The sequence below is a fragment of the Muscardinus avellanarius genome, assembly GCF_963383645.1.
Source record: "Muscardinus avellanarius genome assembly, chromosome: 2".
Taxonomy (NCBI): domain Eukaryota; kingdom Metazoa; phylum Chordata; class Mammalia; order Rodentia; family Gliridae; genus Muscardinus; species Muscardinus avellanarius.
The window spans coordinates 199,331,908-199,353,680 of NC_137787.1; the positions used below are offsets into that span (position 1 = coordinate 199,331,908).

Here is a 21,773-nt window from a genome sequence, read left to right on the forward strand (position 1 = left end):
TTGTATCTAACTATAACAGCAGCTATCTTTTTGGTGTAATTATTTCACCTCTTTTAGACATATATCCACTAGAGGATGGCCAGATCACATGGTAGTTATATTTTCAGTGTTTGAGAAATCCCTATCCTGTTTTCCAAAATGTCTGTGCTAATTTGCATTCCCACCAACAGCTTCTGAGTCTTCCATTCTCAGCATCGTCACCAGCACGTGTTATTTTATCTTTTTGGTGATAGCCATTCTAAGTGGAGTGAGATAGTTTTGATATTTATTTCCCTAATGATTAGTGAGAATGAGCATTTTATCACATACTTGTTAATTTGGGCCATATTTGGACACTATTTAAGCAATATAGCAATCGCTACTGTATACTCAAACTGGGCAAACAATCAAGATATCAGCAGATGGCTAGAGAGCCCAGAGTGGTAGTGCACGATTGTAATCCCAGTGCTTGGGAGGCTGAGGCAGGAGGATCGCAGGTTCATGGCCAGCATCAGTACTGAGTGAGGCCCTCCATAACTAAGTGAGACCCTGTTTCCAAATTAAAAGTAAAATAGGACTGGGAGTGTAGCTTGGAGGTAGAAGGCCCCTAGGTTCAATCCCTAGTACCACGAAAAGTAGGTAGATAGCTATGTACATAGGTATATCATTTAAATACAGCATAGATGGGAATGTCTCACACAGAAATCCTAGTATCAGTACTGACAACAATGCATGTAAATTATTCATGCGGTAATCTTCCATAGACTTCAGTGTCTAAAGACTAAGGGTGGCTCTGTTAGAGGAACTTTAGACTTTAGCTTTTCAACTACAAGGAAATATAGATCTCCATACTGGAATATATATGTGTGTGTATATATGTATATATATATATATATATATATATATGTATATATGTGTATATATACATATATATATATATTTTTTTTTGGCAGGTCTGGGGATGGAACCCAGACCTGGGGCATTCTACCTCTGAGCTACATCCCCTGCCCTATTTTTTATTCTTTATTTTGAGACAGGGTCTCACTAAGTAGCAGAGGGCCTCACTAAGTAGCTGAGGCTGTCCGCAAACCATGATCCTCCAGTCTCAGACTCCTGAATGCTGGGATTACAAGCTTGTGCCACCACGCCTGGCTAGACATATTTTAATTGTGTACAGTCATTAGCAATTTGGTTTGACCTTAACACATTGCCTTCTGAGGCAGAGAATGCAGGCTTTAGAAGGTGATCTAATATTAATGAAACACTTTATATGCCAATTCTGGATGACCTCTGAGCCAGGTAGCACTAGGGAAGGCAAATCAAGGTCCGCAAAGCCTAAGTAGTGGATCTGTAGGAGAGGCTGCCGCCCAAGGCTCTCCTGAGATGGGCCACCATGGGCTTGCCCCAAGCGAGTGTCCTCTGCGCCCATGCTGACTCCAGGCTGAGCCAGGAAGGACTGAGGAGTCTGGACGTGCTTTCAGCCGGCTGTCCCTTCCTGGTTCCTCTGTGACATGGCGCTCTGGCTGCGTGTGCTGACATGGCTCACTCCCTGGCCTAGATGAGTTCTCCTCGTACACTCAGATTCCCGTGATGAGCCGCGCTTATCACCGCGTGGGCTCCATCCATCAGCCCATCTGCCCCGCTGCTCTTGTTCATCTGGTTTTCTTCGCACTATCCCAAGCGCCCTTATCTTCAGCATTTGGACAGCGACGAGCAGGGCCCATTCTCTCCTCTCTAGCCACACAGCAGATAGATAGAAATATCTCAACTCTGTCACCAAGACAGGAAGTTGGAGCTATCCAGTCTGGAAAATAAATGCGACCAACGTTCAAGGAGAAGCAAAAGATTACAGGGAAGAATGCGGACAGCCGGGGTGACTTCGTGGCCTCAGGATGCAGCCGCCTCCTGAAGCCAGGAGGAAAGGAGGGTGGGGAAGGTCCACTGGATGTTGGGTGCCAGAGCCATGGCAGCTCCCTGGAAAATGAGGAGCAGAGATGAAAGTGGAGCCAGGGAGGAGATGCTGCTGCTCAGGGGAGGAAGATAAAGCACCAGGCTTCCGCCCCATCCAGAGCCTGCCCTGGAGCAGCAGCATCCAGAAGGCCCAGTAGGAGATCAAAGGAGCCGCTGCCTGCAGGGCCCAGCGAGCAGACAGGCGCTGTCCCGCTGCCATCTGGGGCAAACAGGGTCGCAGAAGACACAGGGCAAGGCAGCCCCCATCTCTGTGGGTACACGAATACACAAAGCAGATTGGACAGATGCATGCAGAGGTATAAACTAAGTGATGTGCATGGAGAGGGGGAGGGAACGCTCTGGGATCCAGAGGGAAACACACCAAGTGCCGCGTCTGTGTGTCTTTCTATCACTCAGTGTCAGTATGATGTATACTTACAATGCACCAATAACAGCATATTTAGAAAGGATTGGTTATTTCTGAAAAAAGAACTTCGAGGTAATGTTTGTTATTTTTAATATTTTTCATGTTTTATAGATAAGCCCGTATTATAAGAGTAATTTTGGCTTCTTTCCTTGAGTTATCCCAAATCTGGTTTTATTTATTTATTTATTTATTTATTTATTTATTTATTTATTTATTTATGCAGGTCTGGGGATGGAACCCAGGGACACTCTACCTCTGAGCTACACCCCCTGCCATATTTTTTATTCTTTATTTTAAAACAGGGTCTCGCGCTGGGCGTGGTGGCACACACTTGTAATCCCTGTGCTTGGGAGGTGGAGACAGGAGGATCGCGCAGGTTTGAAGCCAGCCGTGCTGGCTTAGGAGACCCTGTTTCCAAATAAAAAAGTAAAAAGTAGGTCTGGGAGTATAGTGTGGAAGTAGCAGGGCTTCCAGGAACCCCAGTACCACCAAAAAGTAAAAATAAAATAAATAAATAAAACAGGGTCTCACTAAGTTGCAGAGGGCCTCACTAAGTAGCTGAGGCTGTCCACGAACCGTAATCCTCTGGTCTTATCTTCTCAAATGCTGGGATTACAAGTGTGCACCACCACACCCGGCTCCAAATCTGGTGTTTTAACTCTTATACTCCCCTCACTTTAGTAACAGCTCCATTTTAGTAACATTTGCTGTGAGCCACACTGCAGGCCTCCACAGAGGTGGTCCACCCAGGCCTACTGAGTGTATGCATAGAGGAAAGGTCCCTTCACACAGTGTTTCTGTGATGGGTTGTGCTCCACAAATCGCTCAGCTTCAGTGTGAACTGGCCAAGGTTCTACAGTGAACTGCACAGAGAAGAAAAGGCTGTCCTGACGTCTTACTATTTGTCTTCCTGTAGCTCAGGACCAGGGTACAGCCAGGCACGGTTTGTAGGCTGGCTGGTAGGCACCAGAGTGAGAATCCCTTCTTCCCAGTCATTGGCCCATTATGGCTCCCGCTGCATCACACTTCGGCTCATTTGATCGTCTCCAGCCGGATCCTCCGACAGTCACACGCATCAGAGGCAACTGGAAAGTGGGGGGGGGGGTACAGGGACTTGGCTTCCTTCCTACCTGTGATGACTAGAGCTTGGGGGGACTTGTATTGTATTGTATTGTATTGTATTGGTGTTACTGGGGTTCCTGGAAGCCCTTCTATTTCCAGGCTACACTCCCAGACCCATTTTTGTATTTTTATTTGGAAACAGGGTCTCTTAAGCCAACACGGCTGGCTTCGAACCTGCGTGATCCTTCTGTCTCCGCCTCCCAAGCGTGGGGATTACAAGCGTGCGCCACCATGCCTGGCTTGGGGGGACTTCTAAAGGATTTGCGTTAGTGCTAATTGAAACACACGAGGGGGTGTTCTTCTGCAGGGAATCTAGACATCCCATTTTGAGAGACACTGAACGTGTAGCCACACAGTGGGTCCTCAGGTGACTGCATGCCCCCATCCTTGCACCTTGCAGGGCCGGCCACCGGGCATGCGGCCCAGCCCATGCGGGGCTGGCAAGGCTCCACAGGAGGAGGTGTCTCCTGCTGCGGGGCGACCTCTGCCCTTCTGCAGAGAGAGAAGGAGCCAACTGCTCTGGCTCTCGGTTCAGGGAATTAAAATCCTGCTGGTCGATTGAGCTCTATCTGTGGCACTCTTGCCTTTGGATTTCGGTTTCCTTGGTGATCAGCCAACCCTGAGCTTGACAGCCTTCAGTTGGGAAGGAAGTGCTCTCCCTTGGGCGTTTTGTGACTTTAATTTTCTTTGTGGAGCCAGGAAATGTAGTATCTTGATGGACTGTGATTTACAGCCCTGGTAAGAGTTTTATACCCCTCTCTCTTCATCTGTGGCTGACATAATTTATCTTCTAATTGTACTTATCACAGTGCCAGAGTGTGAGAGCAGGCGCGTCCCCCAGAGCAGCCTCCTGTGACTGCTCTGCTTCACGTGTCTCCCAGCGCCCTGCGCACCCACATAGAAGCGCTTCGACGGGAACCGCTCGTTGCTGAGAACAGAAGCAAAATGCAAAGTTTTCTTTTGAGTCGTTTTATTGAATAGCATCATTCCAAAGGAAGTTGTTGAATACATGATAATTTCTGTAGAGATGGGAACCAGGCTGCAAGGATATAAATTTCTCTATTGCACGCACGAGGGAGAGGCACTGTCGCATGCAACATGAATCCTAGCCTCCAATTCCGGAGAGGGAGCAATGAATCAGGCCTGAAGACCTGTTATGTAAAGAGAGTGGGGAGCGGGGAGGCATTTCCCTGGCCTCTGTCTTTTGTTACTTTCATGTCTTTCTCATTTCATCTTGTGAATAATAGACGCACAAGAAATCAAGGACCAGGGCCCTGGGGAGGGCAGCTGCCCGAATTCCCCAAGAGGACGGGCTATCAAACCTTGCTCCCTGACGCTCCTGCAGCCCAGGGCCACTGGACCGGGAGCGAGACCTTTCTCTCATCTCCAGCCACCCCACACTCACAACGCTACAGGTGATTTCTAGGGTACACCAAGCACCCACATGCCACACAGAAACTCTGCTGTCCATTCCACGAGGCTTTCGGGTTCACGTTCCTTTGAACTCCCTGGGCACCCTGGGGGCCTGGCCTCCACTGTTCTGCATCTCCTCTGCGTGTCCTTCTGTACAGACTTGCTGCCTCATGGCTCATGGCTGCTTCTGCTGAGGACCCAGCTCTCTGTGACCCACGGGTGGCCGGTGGCTTTAATGTGCTTCCCTGCTAGGGGCTCTTGCTCTTTCTGGAAGCGACTTTCACAACTTCGCAAATGAATTTCGCCTGGTTCTGCCATAGGTGTAGAATTTGAGCCCCTGAGTTGGACAGGCAGCCCAGGAGGCAGCCATGGGCAGATGACAGGTGAATCCCTGAGTTCTTCTCAGGTCGGTGATGCTAGAAACTGGGGAGGAGGATTTAGATGAGTTAGAAATGGGAATGGATATATTCTAGAGAGCGATAGGTGCTGTGCAGAGGTGGGCCTGGACCAGCCTTTCCATTTTGTTTCAAAATAGAAACAGAGAAACATAGGGCTGGGGACAGAGAAGAGATAGAGAGATTGCTGGAGAGAGAAGCGCTGGCTGCCAGCAATGTCATAGCTGAGAAGTCCTGCAGGCCTTGGAGCCCTGGGCCCGGAGCCCCGGCAGGTGGTGCCATGCAGGGCCTGGCGCCTGCCTTCAAAGCTTATTGCCTTCTGGAATTGGGCCTGAGGGCCAGTGTGGCTTTGGTGGCTTAGGAAGCTGACAGGGCATTCACTGCAAGGAAGAGAAGGGGGGGAGTCCAGTCGGGACTTTTGGGAGGAAGGTGGTAAGAAGTGGGAGTCAGCACAGTGTAGAAAAGTTGGAATTGTACCCTGTGTTTTCCAAGGCTTCATCAGGCACTCTGGAAATTTCCCCAGGTGATGAGGGCTAATCCGGGTCTAGGCACAGACAGTTGTCGAGTTAGGCTTTTGGTTTTCAGTTTCCATCCTGTTCTCAAGATGAACTGCAGGCTTGTGATGAAGAAATGTGTGTCCATTTGCCTAGACCTCGGGGTGCCCAAGTCTCCTTAGCCAGCGCCATTGATCCTCCTGCCAGGTAGACCTAGATCAAAACAGCCCATCACATCCCATGAGATGCACAATGTTTTCTCATCAAAAATAAATAATTAAAAAGCAGGAAGAGGCTAGCATACTTCTGGGTGCATGTGAAGGTGTTTGGGGAGGTCTGTGGGATTTGAACTGGGGACTGAGTGAGGAAGGCCACCTTCCTGCTCTGGCTGATTCTCCTGAAGTCCATCCAGGACCAGAATAGAACAAAAAGGTGGAGGAAAAGTTGGATTTTCTTTCTGACTGCTGCTGTGTGGGGCATGCATCTTCCCCTGCCCTCACCGCCTGCTTCTCAGGCCTTTGGACTCAGACTGGTCTACACCACCCGCTCTCCAAAATCTGAGGACTTCAACTGGCTTCCCTGGGTCTCCAGGTTTCCCATGGCAGACCTCAGTCTTCATGACTGTGTGAGCCAATTTCCCCAAATCTATATGTTCGTGTATATTACATATAGATACTGATAATAATATTGATGCTATTGCTTTGGGAAACGTGACTTATACAAAGGTCTTATATTCATTTAAGATAAAAAAAACTTGTGGGTTATTTTAAGTCAGATAAATTTCTTTAGCTGTAACCATCTCATTTAAATATAAAACAAAATTTTTTTTGTGGTACTGGGGGTGGAACTCAGGGGGCTTTCTACCTCCGGGCTATACTCCCAGACCCAGTTTATATTTTATTTGGAAACAGGGTCTCACTAAGTAGCTGAGGCTGGCTTCGAGCCTGTGCGATCCTCCTGTCTCAGCCTCCCAAGCGCGGGGATGACAAGCGTGCGCCACCACGCCCGGCTAAAACAAATATTTTTAATGTTAATGCTTTTATTAGAAGACTGAAATTCTACCTCATAGTGAGGGTCCGTGTGATCCAAACATGAGTACACACACTCTGCGTGTACCTCCCTCTGCATGCCCTCCCTGGACATGTTAGTGAACGTGAGAGCAATCCATAATATAGCTCCACAGGGTTATTTGAACTGTTTTATTCCTCCAGCTTCCTCCTTCCTCTCCCTTTCGCCTCCCTCAGCTCCCTTCTGCTGTTCTATAGGTCTCTCTCTCTTTATTTATTTATTTATTTATTTATTTATTTATTTATTTATTGGTGGTACTGGGGTTCCTGGAAACCCTTCTACCTACAGGCTACACTCCCAGACCCATTTTTATATTTTTATCTGGAAACAGGGTCTCTTAAGCCAGCGTGGCTGGCTTCGAACCTGCGCGATCCTCCTGTCTCCGCCTCCCGAGCGCGGGGATGACAAGCGTGCGCCACCGCGCCCGGCTCTCCTCATTATTTAAAGTCCCTCATATTTTCTTTTTTCTCTCTAGCTTCCACATATGAGAGCTAACATCTGACCCTTGGCTATCTGAGACTGAATTATTGTCTCAGTGTAATGTTCTCTGGTTCCATCAGTTTTCTTGCAAATGACATAATAATTTTATTCTCCTTTATGGCTGAGTAGAATTCCATTGTGTGTGGAACACATTTACTAATAAGTTGATCTTTTAATTGCACTTATTGAATGACAGATTTCTTTTGGTGTGCACCACTCTGAAACACTTGTGTTCCACTTCAGACGTTAGTGAGGCTCTGATCCTCTGATTCTGTGTTTGGCCACCATGTCAGAGGAGTCTAGTGGGGTTCAAGACATCCAGCACCCCAGGCAACAACCCCCAAAGAGGAGGAAGTGCAGAACATTTCCCCCTTCCGCCACTCACCCTGAAGACAGGGCAGGATGGCCGGGGGCCTCGTGGAGGGCCAAGTGCCTGCTCCCGCTCAGCAGTTAACTCGGCCAACAGGGCCCACTCAATATTTACACGTACAGTGAAAGAAGCAGAGTTCACATTATTTTAAGAACCCATGGAACATGTATCCAGGTAGACCATATACTGGACCATAAATCAAAACCGAAGACCTTGGAAGAATCAAACCTATGCGGAGGAGCCGCGGTGCCTGCCACAGTGGAATTCAACACAAAGGCAAAAGGAAAGGATTATAGGAAATCTCCAAGGCCTTGAAACCTCAACAGCACCATTGGACTAAGCCAGGGAGAAAGAGGAAACCTGGAGAGAATGCAGAAAGCGCACACACACTCTACTGATGAAAAGGAAACACAGCTCTAATTTAATTTGTGAGACATGGTTAAAACAGTATTGAAAGGATATTGATAGCTCTAAACCCATACGTTACAGTGTAGGCAAAGTCTCAAGTCCATCATCTACCTTTTAGCCTCAAGAATATAGGAGCCAAACCAACCCAAAAAGGCTGGACAGAGGCGACAGCAAAGCAGAAATCAGTGGAACTGAAAAAAGTAAAGAAGGTATACTCAAGATGCAAAGAGATGGCACTTTGGAATATCAATAAGAGTGATAATCCTCTAATAAGACTGACAAAGGAAAAACTGAAAAAGACATAGATAACTGATAGGAAGAATAAAATAGGAAACATCTACAATCCCTGCTGACATCAGACACTCCAAAAGGGAAACTGTGAATAACTGACATGAATCCAGTGCCTTGCTTGAAATGGACCAGTTCCTCAAAAAACACCAGCTTCCTCACTTCACCCGGTATAAAACAGATGATTTGAATAGGCCCATCAAGGAAATAAATTTGTAATTTAAAGTCTCCCAAAAAAAGAAAGCTCCCTGGTCCAGATGGCTTTGCTGGAGAATTCTACCAAATGATTGAAGGAAATTAACACCGACTTTACACAAACTTATCCAGAAAATAAGAGAGAGAACATTTCCCAATTTACTTTATAAAGCCGGTATTACCCTGAAACCAAAACCAGGCAGACTCTCACACCCACCCATATGCACACATAGGGAAAGTAAAGATAAATATCCCTCATGAATAGAGATACAAAAACACTTTTAAAATATTTGCAACTAGCAATATGCACTGAGAAATGTCTGCGTTGGCCAATAGAGTTTTTTTTCCCCTCCAAGGTATTCAAAGCCAATTTGACATTTAAAAGTCAATCAAAGTAATCCATCAACATTAACAAGCTAAGAAAGAAAAATCACCTCATTCTATTGATGGATGCAGAAAAAATATTTGATAAAATTCAGCATCCATTCAGAAAAAAAAAATATATATATATGGAAAATAGAAATGAGGAAAGCACCCTCCACTTGTTAAAGAACATCTACAAAGTCCTACTGTTAGTATTTTATTTAACAGTGAAAACTGAATATTTTCCTCCCCAAGATGAGAAACAAGGCGCCCATGTGGGCTCTCACCAGTCCGCACAGCACAGTGCTGGAAGCTCTAGCTAGCGTAATGAGGCGAGAAAGGAAGTAAAAGGCAGACAGATTGGAAAGGAAGAAATAAACCTGCGCCGGTTTATACAAGACATAAATGTCAGTGTGCAGAATCCCAGGGAGTCTACCAAAATGAAGAGGGGGGAAAAATCCCGCAGAAGTAATAAGCAAGCCCAGCAGAATCACAAGATACAAGATGAAAAATTTAAAAACTCCTTCACATTTCTGTATGCTAGTAATGGGCACTGGAATTAAAAATGCAGCGACATTTATATCACTTGTAAACAATGCAGAACTGAGGTATAAATCTCACAAAACATGCAGAGAGTGCGTGCTGAAAACCACAGCATGCTAAGAAAAAAAATCATAGCTCTGGATAAAAGAGAGGCACACGCATTCGTAGATTAGAGGACAACACTGTAAATCTTCAGTTTAGTAAGAACATCGTAATAGCCAGTTGTTCTTGATTAACATACAGATTTAATCCACTTCCTATCAAAATTATAGCAATTTTTGTGACTAATAGAGACATAAGCAATATTCTGATATTTATATGAAAATGCAGAAACACTAAAATAACTGAAATATTTTTATTATTATTTTTATTTTGGTTCTAGAGATTGAACCCAGAGGCACTCTATCTCCAACCCATACCCCCAGCCTTATTTTATTCTTTATTTTAAAACAGGGGCTCACCAAGTTGTTGAGGGCCTCACTAAGTAGCTGAGGATGGTCACAAACCTGCAATTCTGTCTCAGCCTCCCAAGTATTGCAATTAAAACTGTGCTCCACCATGCCAGGCTTTAAACTATTTTTGACAAGGCCAATATCTATGAAACTTCATTAGATTAAGGAAATTATCATGATTAAAAACACTGAATTATGAATTTGGTTTTGTCTTTGAATATTTTTTAAAATGTATGTGCACACATGTGTGGGTTTATGTATATATGTTTAGTGTGTATATATTTCTCAGCTCTGTCCACTGAAAATAAGTAGAAATATTAATATACTAATAATGTGCTACTGTGCAGATGGTGGTCTCTAAAATCATATTTCCACTAAAATATGCAAGGACTTGAAAAATTACTTGATTTCAAATCCGGAACTAAGAAAAAAAATTGAAACCATAGGTTAAGAATCCACAAATGCCAATTTTATGTAATATGTTCTCAGACATTTATATTGCTATATTAATTATGATAAAAAATAATGACTATTTTGGTCATATCTAATATTTACTTTGAGCTGTCAACTAATATCTTGTCAATACTGTGTTCATCACTATCTGAGAAATAAGTCCAGAGGCTTCAGAGTGGAGAGCCCTAGAAACAAGATTTAACACATGAGGAAGAACTTTGAGAACTTAGGTGTGTGCCCAGTATCACAAAATAATTAAGCTCACCTGCTGCATTCATTTCATGCATTTCCATAATATGGCCATCAATTTCGCTGAAGTGTGCATCATGCACATACCAAACCGCCTTCATCACATGATTGTACCTGGCTGCTTCGAGTAAATGCCTTTATCTAAGGGTCTTAGCCAGGTGGAGTCTGCAACTAGGAGGTCGTCAACTTCGGTTTTAATGGAAGACCATCTGCTTTTTCTCCAGCTTGACAAACCAGGACACTGTATAGGAACTTTCCAGAGCCCATGATCCTGTTATAATGAAAGACTCATCAGCACTATCTTAAGTAAAAAGGACCACAGAATAGCAGCTGTATTTGATCGCAATATAGCAAAAACTTCTTGTCCATTTCATCAAATGTTTATTGAATGTGCTCAATAAACAAAACATAGTATTGGTTGCTTGCAGGGGTTGAGCTGAAGGACATGGGCACTGCTCAGGGAACTTGTTAACAAACAATCTTACCTGGGACGGAGGGTGGGACCATGGCAAAATAAGCTGGCACCATGAATAGTGGCTATATTTAGATAAAATGCCATGACAGACAGTAAGTGTATTTAGAGAAAACTGGTGGTCTAATTGTAAGCACGCACGTGTGTGTGTGTGTGTGTGTGTGTGTGTGTGTGTGTGTGTGTGTGTTGTGTCTAGAATCATTCATTGGCTTTCCAAGCAAAGAATCGGTTAGAATTGTAAATTGGAACCATATAGAGAAGGATCCTATATAACAGGGTTAGGAGCTCTGATCAGGGAAAATGGCACTCTCACTTAACATGTGTCTCCATTAGCATTGCTGACAAAAACTCAAGTGAGAATACAGAAGGCAGATCTGGTTTTTTGTCTTTTTTATTATTTTTAGTAATAAAATTAAAATAATAAATAATGATTTTTACTAGTCTGGAGACAGTAAATATAAAAAGTGGAAATTGGTGGGGAAACAAGTGGAATGCTCTTACCATCGGGAGTGACAGGGAGCGATACTGGAGGGTCCACAATTCTGGGGGGCTCCAAGGTCTCTCTCTGGATGGTATTCTGCAGTGAAACTGAAGATGTAGACAGACTTACTCTTTCCTGAAAACAAAAAATATGAAACTGAAGATGTAGACAGACTCTTACTCTTTCCTGAAAATAAAAAATATGTCATCTACTGAGAAGGAGCAGATTTGGGGGCTGAGACTGTAAGCATGTGAAAGAGGCAGAGAGATTTCTAACAGTTATTGTCAGTAAGAGGTGACTTGGGGATCTCAGCAGCCAGACAGCCCGCCCGAGACCTCAGCATGAACTTACGGTGGATGCCAAGAACACCAAATGACAGGTAGACAGATGATTGTCCCTGCTCTTATGGGTAGGCGTGGTTGACTCTGGCAAAGGGGGGTGGGTACATCTCAGTGCTCTCTGATGCTCTGGCTGGACCTTAGGGTCAGGTTATGCTGAAACTGAAAGAAGTCAAAAGTAGGTGACGATCACTGAGGATGTGGAGGGATTGAGGAAGAGGTACCAGCGTGAATGAAGGGCGTGTTCGGAGAGAGAGGAAGATGACAGCATAGAGAACTAGAGACAAGAGTCAGAGACCAGAGGAGCTTGGCTTTGGAGTGCTTCCAAGTCCCTGCACCCAAAGACCATGGAGAGCAAAGTACTTGGAGGAAATTGGACCAGATCTGTAGCACGTATGCCCTCATCCTTGATGGGATTGGAATGATACCTGGGGAACCTGGGAGGGGCCCCCAACACTGACACCTGGTTTTCCAAACTCCTCCGATTATGCCTGGCATATTGAGAAGCTGGTCAGGGAAAGTTTAGCTTAACTTACTTGATTACCAAGATTTCATTGGCTAGGTGGGGCATACTTGTACTCTCAGTACACAGAGGCTGAGACAGAAGGATCACAGGTTGACAGCCAACCCTAGGAACTTTGCAAAGCCTTCCACAAGTTAATGAGACCCAGTTTAAAAATTGAAAATAAAATAGGGATGGGGATGTAGCTCATAGGTAGAAAGCTCCTGGATTCAGTCCCCAGTACCACCACCATCAAAAATAAATTAATAAATACATAAATTAATTAATTAAATAGAGGGAAAAACAACTAAAAGAGGTAATTGGAGAACTACTAACACGATGTGAGCGTGATTGGGTCATGGAAAAGCACTGTAATGTTTCCTGTAGAAAATGTTCACACTATTTGTAACACCTTATATTTTAAATAACTTTTTTGAGTCTGCAGAAAACTATGTATATTATATCACAATGCTAATTTAACCAAGTTTTAAAAAAAACACTCGAGACAAGAGTCAGACATTAAATGGCTTACCAGAGCCCAGACAGGTTCAGTAGGACTTACAAAAATGTGTTGCTTTATCCGATACGGGGTCTCCGGTGCTGCTGCTCCTGACATAGAAGGCATAGACCACGGCTTCTCACTTTAACACTGTGGAGACCCTGGGGGCCAAGTATTCTTCATTGTGGAAGCTGTGCTGTGTGCTATGCGATGGTTCACAACATCTCTGTCTACTGTGCCCCCAGCTGTGAGCAAATAGATATCTGTAGACACTGCCATGGGTCCTCTGCAGGGTATGATCCTCTGCTCGAGATTATCTAATATAGCTCATCTTTAACAATGGGTGTGTTATGTGTACCTTGACATGTGGCTCACATTTCATTGTTGTAAGCTGTGTTGTGCTCCAGGTGCAAATAAAAAACCAGGTAAGACCATTTAGTTGCATCTCTAAGTCCTCATTACTTGGATGCTATTACTCAGCTCATCCAGACTTTGGACTCAAACTCATGGGACAGCCTGGGAATCTACAGGATATCTGGAGATGTCTGTGCTATTTGGGCCTCTCTGATAGGAAGGAATACACCATAGGGTGTTAATGCAAGGAAAACATATTGGGCATTGGAACTTAAAAGCCAAGGAAGAAGTGGGACTTGTTGTTGGGCACGTGGTCCTTCTCTAGTTTCTTCCCACTGGCCACAGGGATGAGTGGCTTCTCTGTGTCTGCTCAGTCCCCTCCTTCTGCCACAGATCCTGTCCCCTTTGGAGTCCCCAGAGAAGCAGTCTCACCATTCATACTCCCCATGGATATTCACCCAGGGGTGATGGTAGGATGCTATGTCACTAGTCAGCTGCTTCCCTGGTCCACTCAGGACCAAGAATAGCCTGTGACAGGTGTCCAGGTTGCTGTGCTCCAAGATGCTTCGGAAAGAAAGCAGGTGTTGAAACAGATGCGCCTTGCGATGGAGGTGCGGCTGGTCTGGCTTCTGACCTCATTGAAAGGCCATATATAGCTCACACAGGCAACCAAGCCACTTCTCTCTTCAGAGATCAGGTGTCCTAGCCAGAGTGGATGACAGTGAAACCAAACTATAAAATCACTTAAAAGTACACATAAGTAAACTGGTGAAGATTGGCTTTGGATAATTCAGAATTAATTCTCATGTCTTCTTCATTTGAAAGAATTAAGGTTAACTGTCAAATGATCTAACAGAACTTTTTTTTTTTTTTTTTTTTTTTTTGGTGGTACTGGGGATGAACTCCTTCCACCTCCAGACTACATTCCCAGACCTATTTTATATTTTTATTTGGAAACAGGGTCTCTTAAACCAGCTGAGGCTGGCTTCAAACCTGCGTGATCCTCCTGTCTCCACCTCCCAAGTGCAGTGATTACAAGTGTGCGCCACCACACCCGGCTCTAACAAAACTTCTTAACAGGGATACCATGGAGTATCTCAAACCAAAATTCCTACTTAGCACTGGAAGTATCAGAGATGTTCTACTTGGTTTAGTGAGTTTTTCTGAGTGAGCAGTAACCCTTACCTGGTGCCAGTCACCACTATTGCTCTTAAACTCAGAGGTTAGGCAAGAGCCCCACAGAACAGAAGTATGTCCCTTGTTTAAGGTCCAGGGGAGAACAGGCAGAGATAGCTTTGAACTTGCAAATAATGTGAACTCTTGTACCTGAGGACTCTTCTCTCATGAATAACTTAAAACTTTGGCTGAGTCAAGTTATTCAGTAAAGGAATTTATTTTTATGGTCATGATTAATCCTAGGTAATTAAGCTATTTTCTCTTATTATAGGTCATGTATGAAGTTGTTGGTGCCATTGAAAAAAACAAAGACTCCCTTTCACAGAATCTTCTATTCGTCATGAAAAGTAAGTTGATTTCCTTTACACTGGTTAGATGCCACACATCTCTTATTTCCATATCCCTGAATATTTTCCTATGAAATATGCTGCTAGCTAAAGGATAATTGAACTATCGCTTGCACTCTAATGCTCAGAATAATAAGGAATGGGTCTTGCCACACTATGCATTGGCTACAATTTAATTGGGAGTCCAGAAGAAACCATAATTTAACTAAGCTTTTAGCAGATAGGAATGTAAAACACCTTTACTACTTTAGTGGTATGAATATAAAAAAGCTATTCTGTGAAGACTAATGAAGATGAATACAGCTTCCACAGTTATTTAGGCCACAGTAGGCTGAATTCCATTACTTAAAATGACTGCGGAGCACAGACAGAGGTGGTATTTTATTCTTACGCACTTTCAGCTATAAAGTATTAATACCCACTAAGTAGAAGGAGCTGATAAATTTATACGTGTGTGCATTTACACATGTATACACATATGTAAAAATATATATGCACATGCATGTATCAATATAGATTTATATATACATGTATACATATACACATGAACCCCTACTTAGTGGAAATTAATATTTATATGTATATATATTGACTGATTCTATACTGTATATGTACTATGTACTAAGTTTATAATTAACTATAGATAGATAGATTTCTGACCCCTGTAGTACTTCTCTTCTTGATAGCATTTCTACAGCAGTTCCACCGGTTCTAATAACCTCTCTAACGAGCTGAAGCCTGTCTTCTTTTGCATTTCACCTTGCGGTAGATGAGATAGAGCTGTTAATCTTTCCGGGGACGAGAAGCATATAATGCCTTTCATACATCGTTAGCCACCTTCGAGTTGGAAACAAGATGTCCATGTCACTTCTGAATGGAAGGGCGCCTCTGCCTCAAGTCACAGCAGCACAGTCACAATACATGCTTGTTTTCCACAGGAGATTGCCTCTCAGAGCATGTGGTTTCTGAGTTCTCATAGCTTAGACTAAAGATAAAAGCACAAACTGAGGATAATATCGTGAGGAAAACAAGATTAGAAATAATTGATCCTGTTTATCACCATTGAACACACCTTGCTCTATTCTCAATGCACTTCAATTTGAGTCTTTTTCTGTTTGTTTGTTTTTAGTGGTACTGGGGATCGAACACAGGAATATTCTACCGCTGAGCTATACCTCCAGAATCTATATTTTTGGTTTTGGAAACAGGCTCTCACAAAGTTTCTGAGTCTCACTAAGTTGCTCGGGCTGTTCTTGAACCTGCAATCCTCTCATCTCAGCCTCCTAAGTGTGGGGATTACAGGTGTTTGCCAACATGCCTGGCCCACTTGAGTCTCATCTTTTATGAAGCTCTGATGAGAGTATATTTTAGAAGTGACACATACACAAAATTACCAATTCCAATCTCAAAGATCTGTACGGGGAAAGGGAGGGAGGGAGCGGTACTCACAGGGAAGTGCTCCAAGAGTCGTGTGCATGTGTGTTTGTGTCCCTGGATACCCCGATAAGATGGATAATTACAATGCGCCAAGTTACAACGCACCGAATCACAGCGCAAATTTTAAAGAAGCTGGCACAATGCTTTTTTCCCTTATTTTTGTATGTGTTGTTGATGCATTATACATTAACATATACATGTATTTAGAATGATACTATGATGAATAGAAGATCCTTATTTTAAAGTTATTTTTTGTATGCACATGTCACAACTTCCAAGAAGACACAGTGAATATTGTTTTATTCTAAGCAAGAAGACAGAATTCCCAGTCCACCCTTATGTATTCCTACAGGAAGAGGCGAATATACAAGGCCAAAGAAAAATAATACTTTAGGCCTTGGAAGCCACATAGTCATCATTGCAGTTACTTATCAGCTGTTCTAATTCAACAGTTACAGAAGAAGCCAATGATGTGGCTGGGTCCCCGCACTTTATCTATCCACAGAAGCCTGCAATGGGCTGTGTTTGATCCACAGGCCAGAGTTGTTTCCCCTTTCAATCATACAAGCAAAAGATGCATGATCATTTGACAGTATTTTATCAATCTGCAGATATTTTTATGCCACCAAAAGTTGTTACAAGCAAGTATAATTAATAAATGATACCAATCTTTATTATTTCCAAGCACTTGGTTAAGTATTTTGCTTATAATATCCAACTCAATCTTCTTATCATCAGAAAGTCCCTGAGAAGACAGAAGGTCTATTGCAAAATCCCAACAACAAGCAGAACTGTGTCTAGGCGACATCTAGGTGACATCAAGTCAGGTCACTTGAAGAGACGGCTCATTGGAACTAGGGGTTGAATCCAGGGGCATTCTACTGCCAAACTACACTAACATACTCCCAGCCCTCCACACTTCAAACCTACATGTTTTGTTTTTTTTTCAAAACAGGGTCTCGCTAAGTTTCTAAAGGTCTTGCTAAGTGGCTGAGGCTGGCTTTGACCTTGCCGTCCTCCTGTCTCAGCCTCCCAAGTCCTGGGATTACAGGGTGCAATCACAGTGCTGGCACTATTGGGTTGGGCCACCATGGCCAGCAGTTGCTTGCCTTTTAATGTCTAAACACTTCAGCGCATACCCTAAGGCCAGATATGTACTTGAACCTAATACATTATCAGAATACTGTTCGTTGATGCTATGCTGATATCCAGTCTAGAATTCACATTAAACCTTGGCAACTGCCCAATTACATTTTTAAAATGGTCCCTCCAATTTTGAGTCATTTTACTTTAATCACTTTTAGTCTCAGACATTTCTCCAGTTGTTCTGTGTAGTTGTCTTGGTCAACATTCTCACTGCCATAATCCAAAATGACCGACCATACAACTTAGAGGGAGGAAGATTTATTTGCTACGCTCGGGGATGTTCAGAGGTTCAGTCCGTGTCGGGAGGTTGTGCAGAGCACAGGTTATGACAATAGGGAGTGGAAAGAGCGGGCATGCGGCTCTGCTCTCACATGGTGGGCTGTGGAGGCTGGAGACAGAGAAGGAGGGAGAGAGAGAGAGAGAGAGAGAATGCATGCACAGACGAAGGGTATGTCCCCAAAGCCACACCCCCAGGGACCCCTCCTTAGCAATCAAGCTCCACTTCCAACAGTACTACCTCCCCATGCGCTAGGGGGACATTCTAATCCAAGCCATAACAACAGTGTCTCTCAGAGTGGGGGTTATTTGTTATTTTCTCTTATTAGAAGAGCAAGCACTGTATTCTTTGCCAGAAATCCCACAGTGGGTCTTGGGGTCCTCAGTGCAGCATATTCAAAGACAGTGGCCATGGAGCCACCCCTGGTGCTGTTAACCTTGCTCCCGCTCTGACAAGGCCCTGGCCCTCTGCTTCTCCTGACCCAGAGCCGCTGTTTTTTTCTTCGTCATTGCTGAGCAGTTTGGGAGAAACTGCTCTGAGATTGCATCAGTTGTGTGCACCTTAACCCTTCTTTCTTGGGTCAGTAACTTGCCTTATGGTGGCTGTCTCAGCCAACATCCTCACTAGCATAATCCCCAAATGCTGACCCCACAGTGTGGAAAAAGGAAGATTTATTTGCTCACAGCGTTTGGAGATTTTGGGGTCCAGTTAAGGCTGGGTCGTCAGAGCTCAGGGCATGAAGACTGGAGTGGACATGGGGAGAGCAAGCCTCTGTTCTCACCTCCTCGAGGTCAGAAACAAGAGAGCCAGGGAAGGAGAGACTTTCTATATCCCCAAGGGCACACACTCAGGGCCCCTCCTTAGCCACCAAGCCCTACTCCCAACATTGCCTTCTTGCTTCTGTGAGGGATGGGCACATTATAAGTCCAAAGCATTCCAGCTGCAAAGTCGCATCCTCCATCAACAGTGGCACTCTACCACTAATGACCCATTGCTTCTTTATTCCTTCGCTAATTCCTGGTATGGCCTCAGAAGTTCTTATTTTGTTCAGTAAGTCATGATCCGTTACTATCATAATTTTGATGCTAGAATTGTTGAAGGTTTGATCAGTTGCGCTCCTCCCGGCAGCTCTTTTGTCCTTTAGACGGTTCTCGTGATTACTTTGGTTTTCCCTAGAGCTGACATTTCCCATCCATTACAGGATCACCCACCTTATTCACATCAGGAATCAGCCCTGATTGATCTCAGCACAATCTGAGGAACACCAAGAACAGGGGATCCGAGCGCATCAATACTGTGGCGTCTTTGTTTTCGGGCCCATTCAGACATCAAAAGTTTAAGATATAGATGTAGATAATATGTAGACATGCAGTTGTGCATTAAAACCATGAATTTATCCCCAAACCTGCAGTCTTATCCTTCTCCCACCTCATCATGGTACCTCCCTTCTCTGACAGTTCTCACTGCTTTCCTGTTTGTTTATTAATGTAGGGAACTTTCACTGAAGGCATTGTGGATATATATCCTCTTTTCCCTCTTTTACACCTGAGTGCCCAAAATAATACGTGAAAAAGGCAGAAGCTGGTTGCTTTGCAGCCACAGAGCACCAACTGCCCATTGGACTGTCCATGATCCTGGATGGCTTGTGCACATAATTACACTTTTAATTTTATAATAATCTTCAAGGCAGTCACTGTCATTATTTTATGGAAAAAAGGAAACCTGGGCCCCGAAACTATCTACGTGCAGAGAGAAGGAACGTAAGAAATGGTCCTTCTAGTTCTTGAACTGCCGTATAAATTGTTTTCACCGTGCTACTCAGATTTTAAATCCAAATCCACTCCTCAGTGCTCCAGCCTCAACCTTAGAGGTCAGGAAAGGAGTCCACACCCAGGATTATTGGATTTGTACAACCTAGCATCTAAAATATATCAGCTTGCTTTTACCTTTGCAGCTTAACTAGATCAGAAGAAGGGGTATTGTGTTGAGAATGGTAGCATATGATCGTAATCCCAGCATTTGGGAGGCTGAGACAGGAGGATCTTGGTTCGAGGATAGCCTCCTACTTAGTGAGGTCCTTTGCAACTCAGTGAGGCCCTGTTTCAATATAAAGAATAAAAAATAGGGCTGGAGATGTAGCTGGGAGGTAGAATGCCCCTGGGCCCCATCCCCAGTACCACAGAAAAAGAAAAAAAAAGAAAAAGGGGTACTGGTTCCTTTCTTTAACCTGTTAACGGTGCACTGAATGAGACAGGGTCTAACGTAGGTGTTTCAGCACCCTCAGAAACAAGCTACTTTCCTGGATGGCTATTTTTCTGGAAGGGGGCATGGCTGATTTGTCAGGTGCACAGAAGCCCTCAGGCCAGAGCTGGTATGATTCGGTGCCAACAACCAGGAGAGAGGGGTTACGCAGTCAGAGCCAGGGCCCAAGAGCTCCAGTGGAGAAAGCGGGAACAGGAGCCCTGGCCAAGGTCAGATGAAGGTTAGAATCTGTCAAGCCGAGTGAAGAGTGGATGGAGTGCAAGGCCAGAGGAGAAGGTGTGCTCTGCAGTCCATCACGCCCACTCGGCTCCACCTTTCCCATAAAACGTCTGAGTGGGTAAAGAACTTCTACGTGGAGTAAGTTTAATGTCCACGTAAATAATGATTTCAACGCCCCTTACAATATTCATCTATTTATTTCCTAGCTAGTGAAAACGTCGTGATCAATCATCTGTTCCAGTCGAAACTGTCACCGACAGGGTCCCTCATATCTTCCCATCCCGCCTTGAAATTCCGAGGACATAAATCCACCCTGCTCAGTAAGAAAATGACAGCTTCTTCTATTGTCGGAGAAAACAAGAATTACATAGAACTTAGCAAGGTAGGAGTTTTGTGATTCTTGTTTGCCTGGTATTTAAGTTTGCTTGTATGTTTTTTTCATAAAGAAAAATCCCACAATTTCTAATGCCAGTGGAAAGAAACAGACACTCTAATAAAACAAATTAAAGGAAAGGATACTCGCTCAATTGTCCAGGAGAGGACAGGATGAGAAAGCACAGCACAGCAACAGTCCGGTGGCCGCGGAAGGGCCTTTATTGGTTGTCAGCATGACAACCAGTAAAGCTTATTGGTGCCTTCTTCATGGCTGTCTTTTTGAGGCATGGAAATAACTTTGAAACGATTAGTTTAGAGGAAATAAACTCACCTAACTTTACCCTGTTGATGTTAACTGTTTCTAGTGTTTTGGGTCTCTACACAACAAATTGTTGTTTCTTTTATAGACATAGACTATTTGGTTGCTAGAGTATTTTCACTGTGTGTCTGTAGAGTTTTCACTTGTTTTTCTTTTATTCTAATCTGTATTGTGTATTTTTCACATCCACTTTAATGCCCATATAACCTAAAGCTTCTTTTTCTAAAAAACTAAAAACTTTGGAAAGGTTTTTCTTTTTTTTTTATTCAAGCTGATAAGGAAATAGAAAGTTTTCGGGTTCCGGGGATACAGTGGCTTCCTGTAGCTCTGCTTGTGTCTGTAAGAAGTGCAGAACAGGAGGCGATTCGTTGGAAAGGCTCAGGACAGTTGATTCCAGAAAAAGGCAGCTCTTTTCAGCTTGCTGGGATAAATCTCAGCTTTCCAATTAAAATAAAAGCATAATTAAAATGAACTCTCTTTTAGAATATTGGCAGAGGTGTGTGTGTGTGTGTGTGTGTGTGTGTGTGTGTGTGTGTGTTCACGTGTGCATTCATATGTATATGTGTGTAGTCAGCAGGTCCTAGAATTAGGAATCCTGTGATATACTTATTCCAGAACTGAATGGCCATAGGAGTTTAATGTCACCGCATAGAAAATGATATCTTTTCCATAAAAAGACAAAAAGGTGATCTTTTACAAGGTCTGGTCCTAGGGTCTCATGCACCTTCTGGCTCTTCTTTTCTCAACCTTCCTGCAAATCAAAAGCAAGCAATCACTACACACCTTTAAACTGTAAATTTTAACCTCAATTATTAAACATTATGAGGCTGGGATGCTATTAGTCTTTTCCCCGAAGGGCTGCAAACAGGAGATAATTCACAGTACTTCCTCCACCCAGAAAGGGAAATTGAGCGTTCGAT

The 21,773-nt window shown here is 43.8% G+C and overlaps 1 protein-coding gene across 1 annotated transcript in view; it reads left to right on the plus strand.

Moving 5' to 3' along the window:
• Positions 1 to 21,773, plus strand: part of MYO16 (myosin XVI) — a gene marked incomplete at both ends in the record, with an annotated part of 497,659 nt that overhangs the window by 334,015 nt on the left and 141,871 nt on the right. Inside the window, 2 exons of the mRNA XM_080689777.1 lie at positions 14,743 to 14,818; positions 20,366 to 20,541. Coding sequence (XP_080545903.1) covers positions 14,743 to 14,818; positions 20,366 to 20,541 — 252 coding nt within the window. The remainder of the gene's footprint in view (positions 1 to 14,742; positions 14,819 to 20,365; positions 20,542 to 21,773) is intronic.